This window comes from Siniperca chuatsi, linkage group LG20 (assembly GCF_020085105.1).
Source record: "Siniperca chuatsi isolate FFG_IHB_CAS linkage group LG20, ASM2008510v1, whole genome shotgun sequence".
Taxonomy (NCBI): domain Eukaryota; kingdom Metazoa; phylum Chordata; class Actinopteri; order Centrarchiformes; family Sinipercidae; genus Siniperca; species Siniperca chuatsi.
Genome location: NC_058061.1, coordinates 9,075,233 through 9,093,396, shown reverse-complemented (window position 1 = coordinate 9,093,396; position 18,164 = coordinate 9,075,233). Strand labels below are relative to the sequence as shown.

The window sequence follows — 18,164 nt, the reverse complement described above, 5'->3', positions numbered from 1 at the left end:
TTTTATCACTGTAATGTTCATTTAAGATATATAATTATGTATATATATAATTTGTGTGCGTATTAGAAATACGAATCCGTATTGCATGTATGTTGCATATTGCAACATTTTTTAATAACCAGTGACGTAATCTAGAGGTCAATAAAAGGTGATTCATAACCGACCAAAATAGCAAAATAGCATTTGTAATTTGAGAACAGCGTGCATTTGTGTTTTTCGTTTACATGAAACCCTGTTTATATTTATCTCCTTAAATAACCTCTATCAATTTTAGTGTGTACAAACGAAATTCATAAGAAGGGCATACAAATAAAATGGTGCATGAGACTAGTGTAGATTAATTTGATTTCTACAACATCTAGATAATGTTTTATTTATAAAATCAAACTTCATAGGTTTATCCAATAACCACTGTGAGTAGAAGCTTTTAGTGTTTCTAATAAGATATTTCTGAATCGTTTGGTCAAACGTCCCACATCCAAGTGTTTTTTTTAACATAATATAATATAAAAATGTTGTGCTTCAGAGTGCAGCCTAAACACCTTAATATCAAATCTCCCAGTTCTTTTGAACATGTCGTGAATTTTCGTCCATAAGGGGTTATAACATTTACGATAGGCCTTGAAGACAACACAGTACTTCCCTTTTATCCAATCGCATTGAGCGCTGAGCCAGATGATTGGTGACGAAGGCAAGTCAGCGTTTATTTTGGCTCTGCTACTCATTTGTCTCCATGTCGCCGCCATTAAACAATACGGAGGCAATGTAAACCATGGAGTGTCGCGGATCTATATCATGATTCAAGGAGTACAGAGGCTTTGCCAAGGTGTGGTTTATTCTGCGAGAGGTTAATGTGTCCATAAAGGTAAACATGTGAGAGACCAAAGAGGTCGAAATAACTCGGATTGGGAAAGGTTTGACAGAGCAGGAGGAGGGGGGACTGTACAAGAAGGGTTTGTTGTGGTTTTCAGCAGCACTTGAGAAACGAGCGCAGCCGCGAAACGGTAAGAGTTTGACTTATTTTTCTTCAAATATTACGGATAATGACATGTTCCATGATTGTACGTCCTATTAAATGTTCGCTAACTGTTGAAATTGACGGTAGCTATATATGCTAGGTGGTTAGCTTGCCAGCTAGCAAGCTAACACTAAAACATTATAACATGGTAACGCAATAAAGTCACCCGTCATGTGAATCAAACCCAGGCTGTTAAATACTGTTACTGTGTTTTAGATACATACTCTAAAATCTCTTTATTTATGTATGTAAAACACAATACTAGTTTATTATATTTATTGACCTTCAAGATGATTCACAAAGGTTTTGTTTATGCTTCACATCTAACTATTTTTATCGCCACAGTTCGACCATCCAAAGTGATCCACAATGACGGAACAGAAGGTAAAGTGGGTCTGTGACTACTGCACCTATGAAAACTGGCCATCTGCAATCAAGTGCACTATGTGCCGTGCACAGAGGTCTACAGGTCCCATCATCACAGAGGAACCTTACAAGAACAGCCCTGATCTGGACCCCAGTCTGGAGTGGGACCCTCCCAGAACTGAGAGTGGCAGCAGCCTCCTCATCTGCCCTGACTCCAGTGCTAGGCCAAGAGTCAGGTCAGCTAGCATGGCTGAGATTGCCAATAAGTGGTCCTGCCAGATATGCACCTACCTGAACTGGTCTCGGGCCATCCGCTGCACACAGTGCCTGTGTCAGCGCCCGAGGACCAGCAGCCCCACCGAGTCCCCCCAGACTTCAGGCTCCAATGCAGGCTGCCGTCCTGCTCTCCACTCCCCTGTGGATACCTGTGAGGAGTACAATGACAGAAACAGAATCAACACCCATCAACAGCGCTGGACATGCACAGCTTGCACTTACCAGAACTGGCCCAAAACTACAAAATGTGTGGTGTGTGATCACCCCAAGCCCAACAACCAGGAAGCCATAGAGCTGGCCGACTCTGCGGAGCCGACACCTATGATCAATGAACAGGACAGGGCTCGGTGGAGGGGCAGTTGCAGTGGAGGCCAGGGCCAAAGAAGGTCCCCTCCTATGCCCAAGAGGGAAGACTATGTCAAAATGGACTTCCAGAGGATAGAGCTTGCAGCTGGAGCCATGAGCAGCAAAGAGGAGCAAGAGGTCGACTTCAAGAAGCTAAAGCAGATTAGAAACCGAATGAGGAAAACAGACTGGCTGTTCCTCAATGCATGTGCTGGTGAGTTTTTATACGTTATTACATGTCATTCCTATGAGGGCTGAAGCGATTTAAGTGATTAGTCGATCCACAGAAAAAATGTATCAACAACAAATTTGATAATCGATTAAGCCATTTGTAAGGAAAATGCCAAAGCTCTTATCCCAGCTTCTCAAATGTGAGGATTTTCTCCTGTTTTATATCATTGTAAATTCTATATGTTTTTGTTGGTTGGACAGAACAAGCAATTTAAAGGCATCATCTGCGGCTCTGGGAACTTGTGATGTCATTTTCACATATTTTGGCATTTTCTAGATTAAATTGTCCATCAATAAATTGAAAAAACTTAAAATTACTCAATAATGAAAATAATAGATGCATCTTTAATTTTTACGTTCTTTGCTTGTAGTGTGCCCCGTGCATTCCATAGTAATGATTACAAATAGTCAAAGTATTTATTGGGCTCTCATTATGTGTGAGAATACTTTTGCCCTCATTTCCCTCTGTAGCTCCCCTGAATAGTCTTATTGGTACAAAGAATTCATACTCTTGTCCCAGTTTTTTTCCTTGTGATAACACTTCTATTGTCACACCAGCTTTTTATTTCCTTCCATGATGTCATGGTCAGTGACGACAAAGCGAAGTGCTCCAGTCAGAGGCAACCATTTGATTGTTTTTGTCCCAATGGCAAAACATTTAGTTTCCGCTTAGTTCTGTTTTATTACAGTGCAGATGGTGCCTCACCCTGCGAAGGCCAAGGCTGCATAGTAGTGTGATCCACTTGGTGTTTTATTAATGAATGACAACATGTCTCATTGTTTGGACTCCAGATATTATAGTACAACAGGAATTTTGCGAAACACGGGCTTGGCAAGCTCTGTGAGAAGGGTTTAATTTCACAAGGTAGTGCTTTCAGGTGGAAAATATTTGCTGTAGTGAGATGATACTTATCACCGACAAAGCATAGATGATGCTGAATGGCAGCATAATAAAGATGTGTAACTAAATGGCTTATAGGAATTTGATCCAACTCATTACTGAACCCCTAGCTGCCCTTGCTGTGCCACTGAGAGTGTCTTTGAGAAAGTGAGAGGGTGTGAGTGCTTCCCAGCCGGTGAGGATGAATGGGCCGTCTGGGCAGAGCAGTGAAAGTGGAGCCCGTGGACCAGAGACTCTCCTGGCTAGCAGTCAACAGACCCTGTAAACAGTGGTGCTTATGTGCTGAGCAGGGGCCCCTAGGAGACAAAAATAGCCTTGACAAGACATGAACACCAGTCAACAACTAAAAAGCATCATGGCAGCACATGATCAGCGTCCTCCTGACCTTTGCACTGATTGCTCTCTCCAACTTGTTGTTATGGAATAGAAAACATTACTCTTAGGTCACAGGGAGACAATTTTTTCATCTTTGTCCTACATCTACCCAATATAGACACGTCCAGCCTTTTTATTTAATTCTGAATACTGCCTTTTTAGTCATACCATGTCAGCTGACTTTTTTTCAGTTATGCTGCTTGTGTTACAGTTGGCCTTTTCAAAGTGTTTCTCAATGGAGGAAGTGCCTGAGTCGAGAAGCACATTATGGCCAAGTAAAGCACTTCCTCAGGTCTCACAACTAGATCTCACTTTGCTCTACTGTTTCCCCACATTTCTGCTCTGTTTTTGCAGTACTCTGTATTTGGGCCAAAATCAGATGATTCCATTGATACTACTTTCCCCCCCGAAGGAAGCAGACTGTTTGTGTAATATTGTTCTTTTGTTTCACTGAAAGACTTTAACTGGCGTGTCTTGCAATTGCAGATGTTTGCCTGTATTAACATATACGTATAGATGGATGTTGGTCATGATGATGTTTTGTACAGTTTACATGAATTAGTTAAATTATAAAACACATTGTGGAGGAGCTCTTTGTTTTTTCCTTCAAGCACTAAATGATCTTGTTGATCAGCTGAAGTTTTATCTGATAGGCTAAACAAAATTCTACCTAAAATGGTCATGTCAGTTTGTAGAAGTTGTGGTCACAAATATTAATAACTTTTTATGCTGCTGTAAAGTTTTGCAATGTCAGTTTGATTATTTCAAACAACACAACATTAATGTCTGTCCAGATGGCCACTATGTCAGATTACAGTACGTTATTGTGCTCCTGCCGTGATCTGGCCAAGAGACATGTCAGACTATGTGTTAAACCGTGACCGATTACTTCCTATTTCAAGTTTTAAAGTTTCAATATTAGTAGGTCAGTATTCTTTAAAATATTTAATGCCTTATTTTTGGTGTAACCCACTATCTACAAATAGCTTTTTTGAGTGAGTAATTCTGCCTTTTTTTTTTTTTGCCTTTTATTAGATAGGGCAGTATAGTGGTAGACAGAAAACAATGAAAGAGAGAGAAGAGTGTGGCATGCAACACAGGTGCTTGGCTAGAATTGAACTGTGGACATTGTGGTTATGTGGTATGTGCCTTAACCATTAGGCTATCATGATGCCCCCGCCATTTCTATTGTGCACTGCAGTGCACACTCTTTTAGGAAGAACACACTGTGTGCCGTCGCTACTTCACCAGCCAACCAGGTGCTTGGGTAACAAAGGACCAAATGTGAAAAAAACTCAGCAACACTAGCTGACTAACTGAAAGAATCTTGTTCCTTTCACTAATGCGTTTCGGTGTAAGGCCGTCATCAGGGTGTATTTTGCAGCACACATCAACAGCACGCTTAGTGTCCCATTATGAGACTATTGTGGGACTGCTCTACATATGAGGTGTGGAACTGGGACACAGTTTTTAAGTCTTGTTTTTATCATGACAACTTTGACCTAAAGCAAATTCAATGTGTGTTTTTTTTTGTGTGTCTAATGACCTTTATTCATACACTACAAAACAGATCACCATATTCTTTACTTTTTTATGAGGTCTCCAGCATGTATGGGTCTGTTTACAAAATATCACCCAGCATGTGTAAAAGGAGACCGGGCGTTCTTGGCCTGTTCCAGTCCAGGTTCTCTCAAGGTAACTGTCCTTGAGAGAACATCCTCACATAAGGCAGTCTTTTAAAATTAGCTTGTGCTTCAGTGTTCGGTGTGCTACCTAGCTGTCGCTCATTTCACTCATAACAGATGTTGAGACTACTAGGTCCAAAGGAGGGGGAGGACGCTAATCTGCACAGACTGTCCTCTGTCTGACACAGCTCTCTGAGAGCTCTGCATTATAAGCTACACTGTTCTGTCTGTTCTGCTATGTAGTAGCCTGACAGTGTGATAACTGTTCTCACGCTGGGTTAGCTAACGGCTACATCTAGAGGTCATCTGTACTGTGGATTGACGTCAAGAGCTAGAGAGCTCTGTTCGCTCTGAATTCTTTTTGCATTTAACTCTTTTCCTCTCGTTGAATTTGTTATGCAAATTCTTCCCTGATTTGAATATGAATTGGTTGTGACTAAGATGATGCAACAGCACAGTTTGATGGATATTTCTGTAGTTCTTTCATTGAACATGGCAAGCTGTCTGTTACATCTTGCATCTATTACAAGCAAGGACGTGGGGTTGGAACTGCTCCAAAAGCCAGTCTAATCCATTTACAAAGAATAGGCCTGTTTTAAAAGGATTCCCATGTCTTTCTACATTAAAATCATTTTCTTTACAGATGTGTTTGAACAAGAAACACTAGTATTTGGCATAGTAGATTCACATACACTCAGATGCTAGTTTATTATTTAAAACTAATGCAGTCTAATTCAACAGCCTTGCAATAAATACTACTTGCATGAAGGTTATGATGTTCAGTTACTGTTGAAATAGTTTTACAGAGTTGTTTATCAACTTTATTTAATTTTGAGGTTGCATTTTGTATTGCTGTTGAGTGTATTGTGTTATACTGCGATGTGTTTCTAACATTTAGTTTTCCCTCATTGATATAAATGGCGTGCCTAATAAACTGGCAATTGAGTGTATATGACTTTGATGACAGCAGGGGTTTGTGGAAACGCTTGCAGTTGAGTTGTGGCAGCTATTAAATGTAAATGGTTTTTCTGAACAGCAATATTCCTTCTTCCTTAAACATAGATTGTAAATGATGTAGATGTGTCACCTCCATCTAACTTCAATAGCCTGTGTACATGATTTCCTGGAAAAGCAACTGCACCAGTATATTGATGCATTTTTTACATTTCAGAGCCAACATTTGTTTCCTATTTTCTGACCTTCCTTCCTCCTTCTTCCTCCCCCTGCTGCAGGCGTGGTGGAAGGAGACTTGGCGGCAGTAGAAGCCTACAAGTCATCCGGTGGTGACATCGCCCGGCAGCTCACTGCTGACGAGGTGCAGCTCCTCAACCGGTCCTCTGCGTTTGATGTAGGCTTTACCCTGGTCCATCTGGCCATCCGCTTCCAGAGGCAGGACATGCTAGCCATCCTGCTCACAGAGGTAAGTATCCTGATAGATTTTGTTTGTCTTCGCCACCCCACTGGAATTAAAGCTATAACATCGTCTTTGAGTAATGTGGACCCAAAAATGTACCATGAGCTTATTTAGCAGGTTGTCCCTTGATAAAACCCTCTCTACACACACATTTCTGCACATGAATACATCAAGCAGCAGAATCAGTAGTGGATTTTTATGAAGAGTCTCATAAAAAAGAATAGGTAACTACCAGAAATGTTTTGACTTCCTTTACAGGAGTGCATTATACAAAGTCTGACAATCAAATTGGTTATATTAAACAAGAAAATGTCAGAAGTGTTCCCGTAGTTTTGATCCAATTCTGTACTTCTTCGTGTCAACCATTTCAGTCTATAATTGTTCTGCGCCAGAGTAAACGATCTATAGCAGATGCCCGTAATGCCTATAATTACAGCAGAAGTGCACTTTGAGGATTAGGTGGAGGATTAGCCTGGCTGCAGTCCTGTCACTGGTTCCTAATGGATGTGATGCCACAGAGCTGATGTGGTTTGCAAGGAGGGCAAGCAGGCAACCAACAATTAGGAAAGGCACAGAGGGCTGCACTGTAAAACAAGTCACAGAGGTTGGAAGAGAAAGATGGCCTCTTCATTGTGTATGGCAGGATTTGAGCCTTAATATAACAAATGCATATAACATTTACAATATTGTACATTACTTTTTATCTACACTCAGGAGCCACTTTATTAGGTTCGCCAGTTATATCAATGAAGGTTGACTAAATATTAGTTATTAACATTAGTAATTAACATTAACCTTCATTACGTCAGTATTTATTGTAGGGTTGTTGTATTAGACTGCATTATTTTTAGCTAGGTGTTCTTAATAAACTGTCAACTGAGTGTATATAAATAGGAGGGCTGAGGGATAATTCTATATTATGGTTTGTCTCCCAACATAATTGTATTATGAAACAGTTCTCATGAATACACGATAAATAAACAATTTCATGTCCAAATGAATGAAAACAAGTTCGTTTTGACCAAAATCAGTCATTGTGAGATCTTAAAGATCTACTTGAGAGCATATATTTTTTTGAAAATTTAAAGGATTTTCTTTCTAGTGAAACACACTATTGCCTATCCTTAATAAATAAATAAATACATGCATCTGAAACAGGCCACAAAACCTGTTTATATTATTTTTGTTTTTAAATCAAAGTATCTGATCATGTCTATATCAGTGTATTTATCTCTAACTTCCAATGAATATGTGTGTATGTCTTTTAGGTGAGCCAGCAGGCAGCTAAGTGCATCCCCTCCATGGTGTGTCCCGAGCTGACGGAGCAGATCCGCAGGGAGATTGCTGCCTCGCTACATCAACGCAAAGGGGACTTCGCCTGTTACTTCCTCACTGACCTGGTCACCTTCACCCTGCCTGCAGGTACCCTCAATATCTTGATGATTACATCACTTCGCTTATTGGACTAACTTGCATATGTGTAATCTAACACCTACTCTGTTTATCCCTAAATACATTTTGCTTTATTGGCCTCCACTGACAGAATTACATTTTTTCTGTAGCCTCAATAAACACCTCAAATTAAACAGCACGCATGCCAAAAAAGAGGTCTTTAGATGAAGACTGGCTTTGAATACTTGCACACTACATTTACTCTACAAGGGTAGAATGGGGGGAAAAAATAAGTTTGTGATTTTTGTGCTTGTATTCATGCTTCAATTTCATGGAGATCTGTAGAATTGTCCTCTAAACACTATAAATGTACAGTATTTCAGTGTGTGATCTTGAATGTTTTTTCCCTCTCACTGGAGAATTGGAGGAATGATGGCTAGCCCTGTTGTGTAGTTTTGCTCAGAGAAACAGCAACTCAGTGTCCCATCCCTGTGGCGTAATGTTATCACTGAAATGACATGCACTTTACTTTTCAGAGCTACCAGTTGTATTCTGATTCAGAGTCGCCAGTGCCATTGGGATGAAAGATTATGCAGGCTTCGCTGATAGATCAGAATTTATTTTCCCCGTGTTATGCCAAGTATTTCTTTGCAGACTGAATTTGGCCCGAGGCCAGCTGCAGGACGCTCTCCCTCTGTTTCTGTCTCTCTCTCTCTTTCAGACAAAGCTAGTGCCATTCACTATTGAGCCAGAGAATAGCCACCAGTGTTCTGGATTTGTGTGTGCACAGTTCAGTACACACAGAAACACAACATGCTGTACAGAGCTTGTGTTTACAGTGTGCCATTGACAAAATGTCAGCCAATGAAGGGAATTGCAAAGAACATCCCCTCTGTGTCATTACTGTAGGGTTTCTGTTGCCCTCGGTGCTGTGTGCCATTAGCTTATAATGAGCATGAACACATAATATCTTTCCCGCATGTCTTTGCAGATATAGAGGACTTGCCGCCTGCTGTCCAAGAGAAGCTGTTTGATGAGGTGTTGGATCGAGATGTGCAGAAAGGTACCCAAGATTTATTCATGTTCATATCTGGTATCTGCAGGTATCCCTAGTCTGCATTCATTTAGGTCCAGTCACATGTGTTAAGACCGGATGGGTTTTGGTTACCTGTGATTCATCATCTAACTGTGCTGTGGAAGGGACAAAATCTGCTCTTGTGTTCTTCTGTCTCCGACCAGCTCACCACCTCCTGCTTCATCTTCTGTACCCTCTCTAATTACGTTAGTTGAGCTCACTGGTTTTCCTCCCACACACCAATGACACACTCCCAGGTGTGTGTGTGTGTGTGTGTGAACATACATGTGCGATTGTGTGTTGCACAAAATGTGTCAGAGGAGTCTTGTGACCTATTTAAGCCTCCATAAACTGGGTTACTGGGTAGAGGTGCTCTGGGTTTTTGCATAGAAAGTGGCTGAGGAAGCAGTAAAGATGTGTTTAATAATATTACAGGAGGAAAGAAAAATGCTGAAAAGTAGGTTATGCGGCGCACAATTTGTTTCCATAACAACTAGCTGCAGCAGTTGCATATCAGAAACACAACATCTATGCATCCCATGCTGGGTTTTTGTGAACAGATTTATGTTCTCATAAAAACCCAGTCTTATTTGTTCATTGGTCAGCTGAGTAAAAACAAGTTTAAACTTAAAAACCATCCTCCTGCCTCTAGGAGAAGTTGTTGTTCTCTTGTTTTTACTGCAAAGTTCAACAAAAATTGTCTCGAACATGGCTTGATGGAACCCTGTCCTGCTATTAGTGCCTTCACCCAACACTCATTTTGTCTGTCTGTGTATAGAGTTGGAAGAGGAATCTCCTGTCATCAACTGGTCTCTGGAGCTGGGCACACGCCTGGACAGTCGTCTGTATGCCTTGTGGAACCGCACAGCTGGAGACTGTCTGTTGGACTCTGTTCTACAGGCCACCTGGGGCATTTATGACAAGGACTCTGTCCTCCGCAAGACCCTCCATGACAGCCTGCATGACTGCTCCCATTGGTGAGACACCCAACCCTACACAGAGTCCCTGTGGTCATTCCAGGGAATATTTTTATTACTTGAAATATTGTAATGTATTATGCAAAATGCCACCTTTTTATTTCATTTCGTAGATATGTATGTCCTGAGTATAAGTGTAAAAAAGGTTTTCCTGGTTGTCTGGAACCAGTGGACTGTCAGTGCAGTCATGCCCTGCTGGCACTTTAGTGGTTTTGATAATTTGACTTGGAGGCTTCGTGTAGAAGCATTTCCTCAGTTTATTTACATACTTCCCTCACATAGTCAAATACAAGATGTTTGAATACTTAGTAAAGGTGAGACATGAAAGAGATGTGGTAATGTGGATGATTTTGTTCATTATGTACAAGAAGTTTTCTTTAGACTCCTTAAACACTTGAGTCTTCTAAATTCAGTGTTTTTAAAGGTCTTTTGATATATTTTTTCTTTGCAGTTGATTTTTACATGAAATACTGTTTCATGAATGGTAACTGTTTGTTCTCCATGCACTACTTTCTGTTGGAAAAATATGGTTGCTGGGATACACTGCAGAAGGATAAATAAACTGTGGCGCATATAAATAAATTACTTCTATATAAACAGGGTGACAGTAGTCTGAAATCTGATTCAAATGAACTTTAAAAATAGCAATATGTAACTTTATTTTTTATAGGTTTTACACACGCTGGAAGGAGTGGGAATCGTGGTACTCGCAGAGTTTCGGTTTGCATTTCTCCCTGAGAGAGGAGCAGTGGCAGGAGGACTGGGCTTTCATCCTGTCTTTGGCCAGCCAGGTGATTATGAGGTTCCTTCTGGTTTACTCACTTCCTCTAGTTAACTATCAATCGAAAGACAGAAAATTGCCCGGTATGGTGTGGTAGGTCTGTAAAGGGAGCGTGTGAGCTTCTCGTAAATGTGTTACGAGGGGATAAAAGTTGTGAGGAACAGGGAGTAATCTTGGAAAATACAATATATAAATTGATGCATTGTCACAGGCAAAATAGAAGGTTTATGACCAAAAAGATATGTATTTTTTATATAGTGATTGTGACTTTTTTCAGAAGATCATTAAACGGCCTGGCACACATTTAAAAATGCAGTAAGTTTACCTCCTCTTTTATACTCTTCATCTGTTGCACAGAAAGAACAAACTGTGTACTGTCTCCTTTTTGGTTTTGGAGACAGACACACCATGTTGTTTTTGTTCTTCCCATTCTTGTTGTTGGGAGGGAATGGTAAACAAGAAAATCTTCCTTCTCCTGTTTAAGGGCACCCTGGGGATTTTTCTTATATACAAGCAGTTACTTTTACATTCAGTTTTTCTCACCAAAACACACTGTGTGAATTCTTTAGGCCAAACACACATGTTGAATGCATTTCTTTCCTTAAAAACATTTATAAAGCTGATTAGTTTTGTTTTTCTTTAAACTTTAATCTCCTTAAATTTTAAAATTGTTTACATTGGTCAGTCAATCAGCTACACATCTACATTACTGTCCTCTGTGGTCGGCAGGAGTGTGTATCACGTCACCTGCATACTAGGGCTGCACGATATGGTAAAAAATCATACTGAGATTATTTTGATATATTTTGAATATGATTCACGATTAGTGGGAATGATTATTTTTGCATAACAATTGTCATTTTCACTCAAAAAAACTATTAATGTGACATTTGTTGGGGGTCTGTATCAAACAAACATGTTTTCTTCTATCCAGAGAACAAGATTTGTAGACCAGGGCATCACTGCAGCATTACACAGTACTTCATTATAAGGCTGTTTTGTCACACATTTTGCCTTTTTCAAAAAATTGTAGCTTCTGCGATTTGGATATTGCACTTGGCCATATTGCAATTTCGATAATATTGAGATTAATTGTGCAGCCCTAGTACATACTGTACATGCACGTCCTTATTTGTGTGCTAGTAGAGCTTGAGATACAAACAAAACAGAGACCTTTGATTCATAGCCCCACTAATGGTCAAAAACTCCACAGGAAACACTTGACACGCTGTAAGTTCACAGCAGCTGTGGCCAGGTTTTGGATTTCAATGTGGATATAGAGTGGCGTTCTTAATTGGTCAAGTCATTAATTGGACAGACCTGCAGTTTAACTTCCTCTGAGACAACACCAAGTTCAGTTTGCTTTGGAAGATACTTGAATCCTAAGAGAGAGGTGGAGTTACATATTTGAACTGTATGATCTACATAAACATTTGTCTACTAAAACTATTAATCCACTCTGTGAGGTAGGTCTAAAAATGGACGCTAAGTTGTAACTGCACAGATCCTCCACTCTCAGCACATACACACACACTCGCCATTTTATGCATTTATGAGTGTAAGCAATTTAATACTCAGTATTTATCAGCTTTGTTTTACTGCTTTTGGAGTGTTGCTCATTAAATGTCATGCCAATAATGTAAATTGGATTGAGTTGCATTCAACTGAATGGGAGACACAGTTGGAAGAGTAATGCTGTAGAGGGTGGATCGTGTGTGAATGACGGGGAGGACATTATTATAGATCCCCCTAAGATGGAGTTGAAGATTGACAGACAGCTCATCTGCTTGGCTGGCACGCTTGCTGAAGCAGCACTCCTTCCCAACACGTGACTTTAGGATTACAGGCATTTACTTCAGAGAGCCACTCCACTGGCAGTATAAACAAACACAGCAAAAGCTACCATGTGATAACCTCATCTGAGGCTTTGACAGTGATGGAGAGATGACTTTGAAGACCCCTTTTAACATGAAATGTCATTGTAGCTTTGGTATATTTAAAAGCAGATATGCAGTCTGCTTTCTGCAGATAGTACAACTGAGAGATGAGAAGGAGAGAGAGGCTGGCATGCAGACGTACTCAGAGCTGCTTGTGTTGCAGGTGCACAGTGTGCAGAACACTGTAATATGATCACAGTACTTAGCAGTCTCAGCCCTCTTCACTATTTTTAGTCGTATTAATATTGAATGTACAAAAAGTCTATAAGATTACAACTACTGTATGATGTGTCGTTTTTTGTTTCTCTTTTTCCTCCACTCAGCCCGGGGCCAGCCTGGAGCAGACCCACATTTTTGTTCTTGCACACATTCTTCGCAGACCAATCATAGTCTACGGAGTGAAATACTACAAAAGTTTCCGTGGGGAAACGTTAGGATACACTCGTTTTCAAGGTGAGGCAACATTTGGATGAACTTGGGAGATTTTAATAGTAATTTCTATAAGGACTCTGCTAATACTTATCCTAACCCTTTTTGAGTGATTCTTCTTTAAAGCATGGGTTCACACAAATTTCAAAGAAAACCTGTTTTCTCTTTTTACCTCTTGTGGCATCTAACTTGGTTTTATTTGTTGTTCACAAACCGAGCTGGGAACTATTGGAACTACTTTCTGCTGAAGAAATAGTCCTCATGAAAACTGTTGACAAGTAATTTTTCAGTGCTACCAGCTCTACAAATGAAATTCCAGTGACCTCCATTGTATTGAAGTGGATGCAAAAATCTCAGATATCCTGTCTGACCTGGGCAAAGACAACCAAGAACTACAGTGTCTGCATGGCTAGATAACACTAGAGGTCACCGAGATATATTTTCTTTGTAATTCAAGATGAACTGACCATTTAAGTTACTAGTGATGGAGGGTGTACTCCTGAAGAAGCAGGGCACCAGGCTGCACCAAAGAGCTGCTCTCTGCTCACAATGGGCCAGTTGTTTTCAGTTGGCTGAAACGCAGCCGCTTCTGATGTCAGGTCAGATTTGAGATGGTGCTAGGCCCCGACTGACATCCGCACACTCTGTAATGTGAGTGTACAGCTGCAGGGCCTGCTCCTCCCAGGTGGCTCAAGTGTTGTGGTGTACAGCAGCTCCCAGCTGGTCTGACTTGCTTTGTGTGTGGGTGCTGTTTGTTTTAGGTGTATACCTGCCTCTGTTATGGGAGCAGAGTTTCTGCTGGAAGAGCCCCATCGCCCTGGGCTACACGCGGGGCCACTTCTCGGCCCTGGTGGCCATGGAGAACGACGGCTACGACAATCGCGGTGCGGGCGCCAACCTCAATACTGACGACGATGTCACGGTCACTTTCTTGCCACTGGTGGACAGCGAAAGGAAGTTGCTGCACATTCACTTCCTGTCTGCACAAGAGGTAGGGACTGGTACTGTGCAGCTAGAGCTCATATTTTTGTTTTCTATTTTCAAAACAAGTGTGGAATTTATTACCTGTTTTTATGTCTAATATTAAAATAAAAAACCTTTTTTTCTTGATTAATCTAACAACTTATTTATCGATTTAAAGAGAATTTTTTTTATTACTTTTATTAATATAACATTTAATTTACCCAAAATATCAAAAACTTGTCTCATTAATATTTAAATATTTTATTCAATCATTTTCTCTTAAAAACAAATAAATGTAACAAGAAACAAAGTATGTACTGCAGAGCATTATTCTGTAACAAAAAATATATTAGTCTATATTGAAAATATTATAATATTTGAAAGAATTAATTAATTATATTACCCTATTTCTAGTAGGTTATTTCTTATGTTACCATTTTAATTCTACTTAATTCACCACCTTATTTTAGTGTTTACTCACAAACTACTTTAATCTGCTCACCTTGCCTTTCCCTTCTGTTCTCTTTTCCCCGCCCACACGCACACACCTACACCTACACCTCTGGTCTCTGCACACACACACACCAGCTTGCCGCGCCTGCCTCTTTCTGTTTCTCTCTCCCTCTATGTGTCTGCGCTGGTTCGGTTTCCGTTCCGTTTTACAGCAGCAGGTGAGCCGCGTGTGGAGGAGGCTTGTTGTTAATGTTGTCGCCTATCAAATTGATCGAAACCACTGTCTGTCAGTAGACAACATGGGAGGGTTAGAGCGAGGGGAGATTGTGGGTGAGGTTTTAATGCTGCAGCTTGTTCTCCGGGGGAATCCATGCTTTGATCGATATGCAAATCGACGTATTTCCGTTGATGAATCGTTCCAGCCCTACTTGCATACTAAAAGGAACTCACACTGTTGGAAGCATATTGACGTTTCCCCCGCATTTTACCAGATATTAAATATTACCTGAATATTTTCTGAGCTGTGTTAGTCGTACATGTAAGTCACCATGTTTACTGTAAATTACAGTACTCGGTATCTTCATGCAGGAGAAAACACAACATACTCCAGCCTAACTTTTTTCACTAGTAGCACTGGTGCTCCCAACTGAAAATTTTACGAGCGCCAGCACAAAATTTAGGAGCACCATTTAAATCGACATGCAACTCCTTGGGGCCCAAAGCAAAATTCTGCAATGGGGCCCTCCTACCTGACCTGTGAGCCATGTAAACCATTTGCCATTGCCACACAGTCACACCTGACACCACAGTGCTCCCACTACAATCCTCCCTGCTTTTTAAAACAGTTTGCTCCATCTGTCGGTCTCAGAATAAGTAGACTTATACAGAACAGAACGAGGTATAAACAAACAATATTTATTGAATAGAGTATTTTCTATAGAATCTTAAAATAAGTGATTTTTAACATTAACATAAATAAGAAATTGTAAAATATAACACTGAGATTTGGCTCTGCTGCCTAGTAATTGTTCCAGTCAATTAATTGATTTTAAATTCATTATTTAATAAATAGTCAATGTCAATTCATTGCTTTCCATCTTGCATTAGTTCAGAGTTGTAACCTTGACTCAGAGACTAGATAATCATTGTCTTGTTTTAAAATGATGTGCACCTATGAGGAGTGCCATCACACCCATATATTGTCTGGACTGGTCCCCACAGAGGAGGCTGCTGGAAAGCGTGTGTTTTAATTTTTTCCAAGCTGCAGTTTATAAACACTGTTGGTGTCAAAGTCTCGGACCACAGCTCTGGAAGTGGCTTGCATGCAAGAAGACAGACTAGAGAGAGATGCACTGCAAGCTAGCACATCAATTTAACATTACTGTTATTTGCTGACATCAAACTTGGAGAGGAGAGAACACAAGTTTACCTGATTGCTGTTCCCGCAATTCAATTTTTCGTGACCAGAAGCATAGTTTCGCTTCATCCTCTCACCGAAACTTGTAAACATTGACACCCGCTTTTACACGAGGGGGGAAATTTGGGTAGTGAGTGTATGGGGGTGTACACACACACACACACACACACACACACACACACACACACACACACACACACACACACACACACACACACAAATTCTCGCTCCCTCCTGGTGTTTCACATTATATACGATTTTTTTTTTTTTTTTTTTTTAAATGGGGGGCATATTTGCAAGTCACACAAAATGGTTGCAGTCTGGAGCACTGTACTTGGTGACATAACTGGATGAAAATAACTTTAAACCAATATGCTCCTTTTTGATGAACATTATGTACAGCTTATGGTGTCAGATTACAACAAATTGCTTTTAGCATGCATTTGTGTTGTGGATGTTTGTTTGTGATACATGACTGGTCACCAGTAGTTTCACTTCTTAAATATATGTCCCATTTTGTTCCGTAACGAGCAACTGCATGTTTTGTCTGCGACTCAGATGGGAAACGAGGAGCAGCAGGAGAAGCTGTTGAGGGAATGGCTGGACTGCTGCGTTACAGAAGGAGGCATGCTGGCAGCCATGCAGAAGAGCTCCCGCCGCCGTAACCACCCCCTGGTCACCCAGATGGTGGAGAAGTGGTTGGACAGATACCGCCAGATCCACCCCTGTGCCTCTCTGTCTGATGGCGAGGAAGAGGAGGACGAAGATGAGTGAGTGATGGGAGGAAGAGAAGAAAGAAAAGAGCTCTTAAATCTGAGACTGGACACTGTAGGCTCTGGGAGAGTACCTTACTATCTACATTTCTTTTTTCTTTCTCCAAAATGTAAATCTTTAACTTGTAATAATGCATGTGTTCTGTGAGCTCTGTGGTAGAAAAACAGCACCAACAAACAGAATCCTGATTACTGCTCCTATGAAAGCAAATCAAGTCCACTTAGTTTGCCTATACCCAGATTTCTCCTTATTCGTTATCAAAGTTATCTCGACTTGAGAGAAATACTAGGACATATAGGAAAATATACTCTATTTAAGGAAATCCCAAGCTGCACTAGATGAGAAATTTCATTTACAGAATTGCCTGAAAGAAATGTTGCTTAAAACTGAGAGGATGCTAATCCTTGTGTGTATGTTAAGGTTAAAAGAGCACCTGTTTTCCTGATTGCTGGTCCCTCTGCAAACCCCTTCTGATGTTGTATTTATTTATTTGTTTAGGAGAGTTAGCGCGCAGAGGCGATACCTTTGTTCTGCCCCGTTTTATCTGCGTTCCGTTTGATCCGTTCAGTCTTGAAGTATTTTATTTTGCACAGATTATACTTACATTCTGTGAGGGGAGGGGAAAAAGGACATACAAGTTTACTGACATTTTTATGTATGAATTAGTAGCTCATTGTCATGTTAGAGTGGGTGGTGGGGGAAAAGAGAACCAAACACTCTGCCTCTTTCTATAGAGTGCATTAATATTAAATTTGACTCACTTGCATCCTCTTTGTTGCCATTTGTATTTGTTTTCAAATTTCTCATTCTTGTCATGTTTGGATTAGTAAGACCACGGACTGTTGTGTGTGACTTGAGAAGTAACGAGTTTGCAATTGCAAAACACCCTGGGGTGATGGTGTATGGGAATGTTTTAAAATTTGATTTCCCTGTTTGATAGTTGATCACACACAAGGACAGTCAATAATCCTCACACCATCTAAATATAGTCCAGATCACTGTAGGATAGACCCCTTTTGAAGTACAAAGTTAAAGCCTGTTTGGGAAAAGCGATAATGTTTTGGGAAGAATTAGGCCAAAATCACACATTTTGTATTTCTGCCTTCACCCTCTTGGGGGCATCCTGTGATCAAAACCTCAATACAGAATTGCTTTCTCCATCGTAACTAAGACATAATGTTCAATAGCACCACTATAGTAGAAAGGGGATATGTAATGAACAGCAAAAGCATGACATTAGAAAACATCCAGACAACTTACAAGAGTAGATCTTTTTCTTTGTAGATTCAAAGTTCTGGGAGAAAACAAAATGCTGTCCTAATTCAAAAGGATTGAGTTACTGGAACTACGGTGAG

General features: G+C 40.4%; 1 protein-coding gene across 1 annotated transcript; it reads left to right on the top strand.

Annotated features, from left to right (window-relative positions):
* Positions 1-679: 679 nt before the first annotated feature.
* zranb1a (zinc finger, RAN-binding domain containing 1a) lies at positions 680-17,575 on the top strand. The gene is made up of 10 exons (XM_044179038.1): positions 680-1,004; positions 1,364-2,219; positions 6,430-6,617; positions 7,880-8,033; positions 8,995-9,066; positions 9,857-10,055; positions 10,726-10,846; positions 13,097-13,226; positions 13,964-14,193; positions 16,594-17,575. The coding sequence occupies exons 2-10, from the start codon at positions 1,388-1,390 to the stop codon at positions 16,807-16,809; spliced, it is 2,142 nt and encodes a 713-aa protein (XP_044034973.1). The 5' UTR covers positions 680-1,004; positions 1,364-1,387; the 3' UTR covers positions 16,810-17,575.
* Positions 17,576-18,164: the final 589 nt, after the last annotated feature.

Coding starts and splice junctions, on each gene's coding strand:
- zranb1a (XM_044179038.1), top strand. CDS start 1,388: ATGACGGAACAGAAGGTAAAGTGGGTCTGTGACTACTGCACCTATGAA. Junction 13,227..13,963: donor AGGATACACTCGTTTTCAAG/GTGAGGCAACAT, acceptor TGTTTGTTTTAG/GTGTATACCTGCCTCTGTTA. Junction 14,194..16,593: donor ACTTCCTGTCTGCACAAGAG/GTAGGGACTGGT, acceptor TCTGCGACTCAG/ATGGGAAACGAGGAGCAGCA.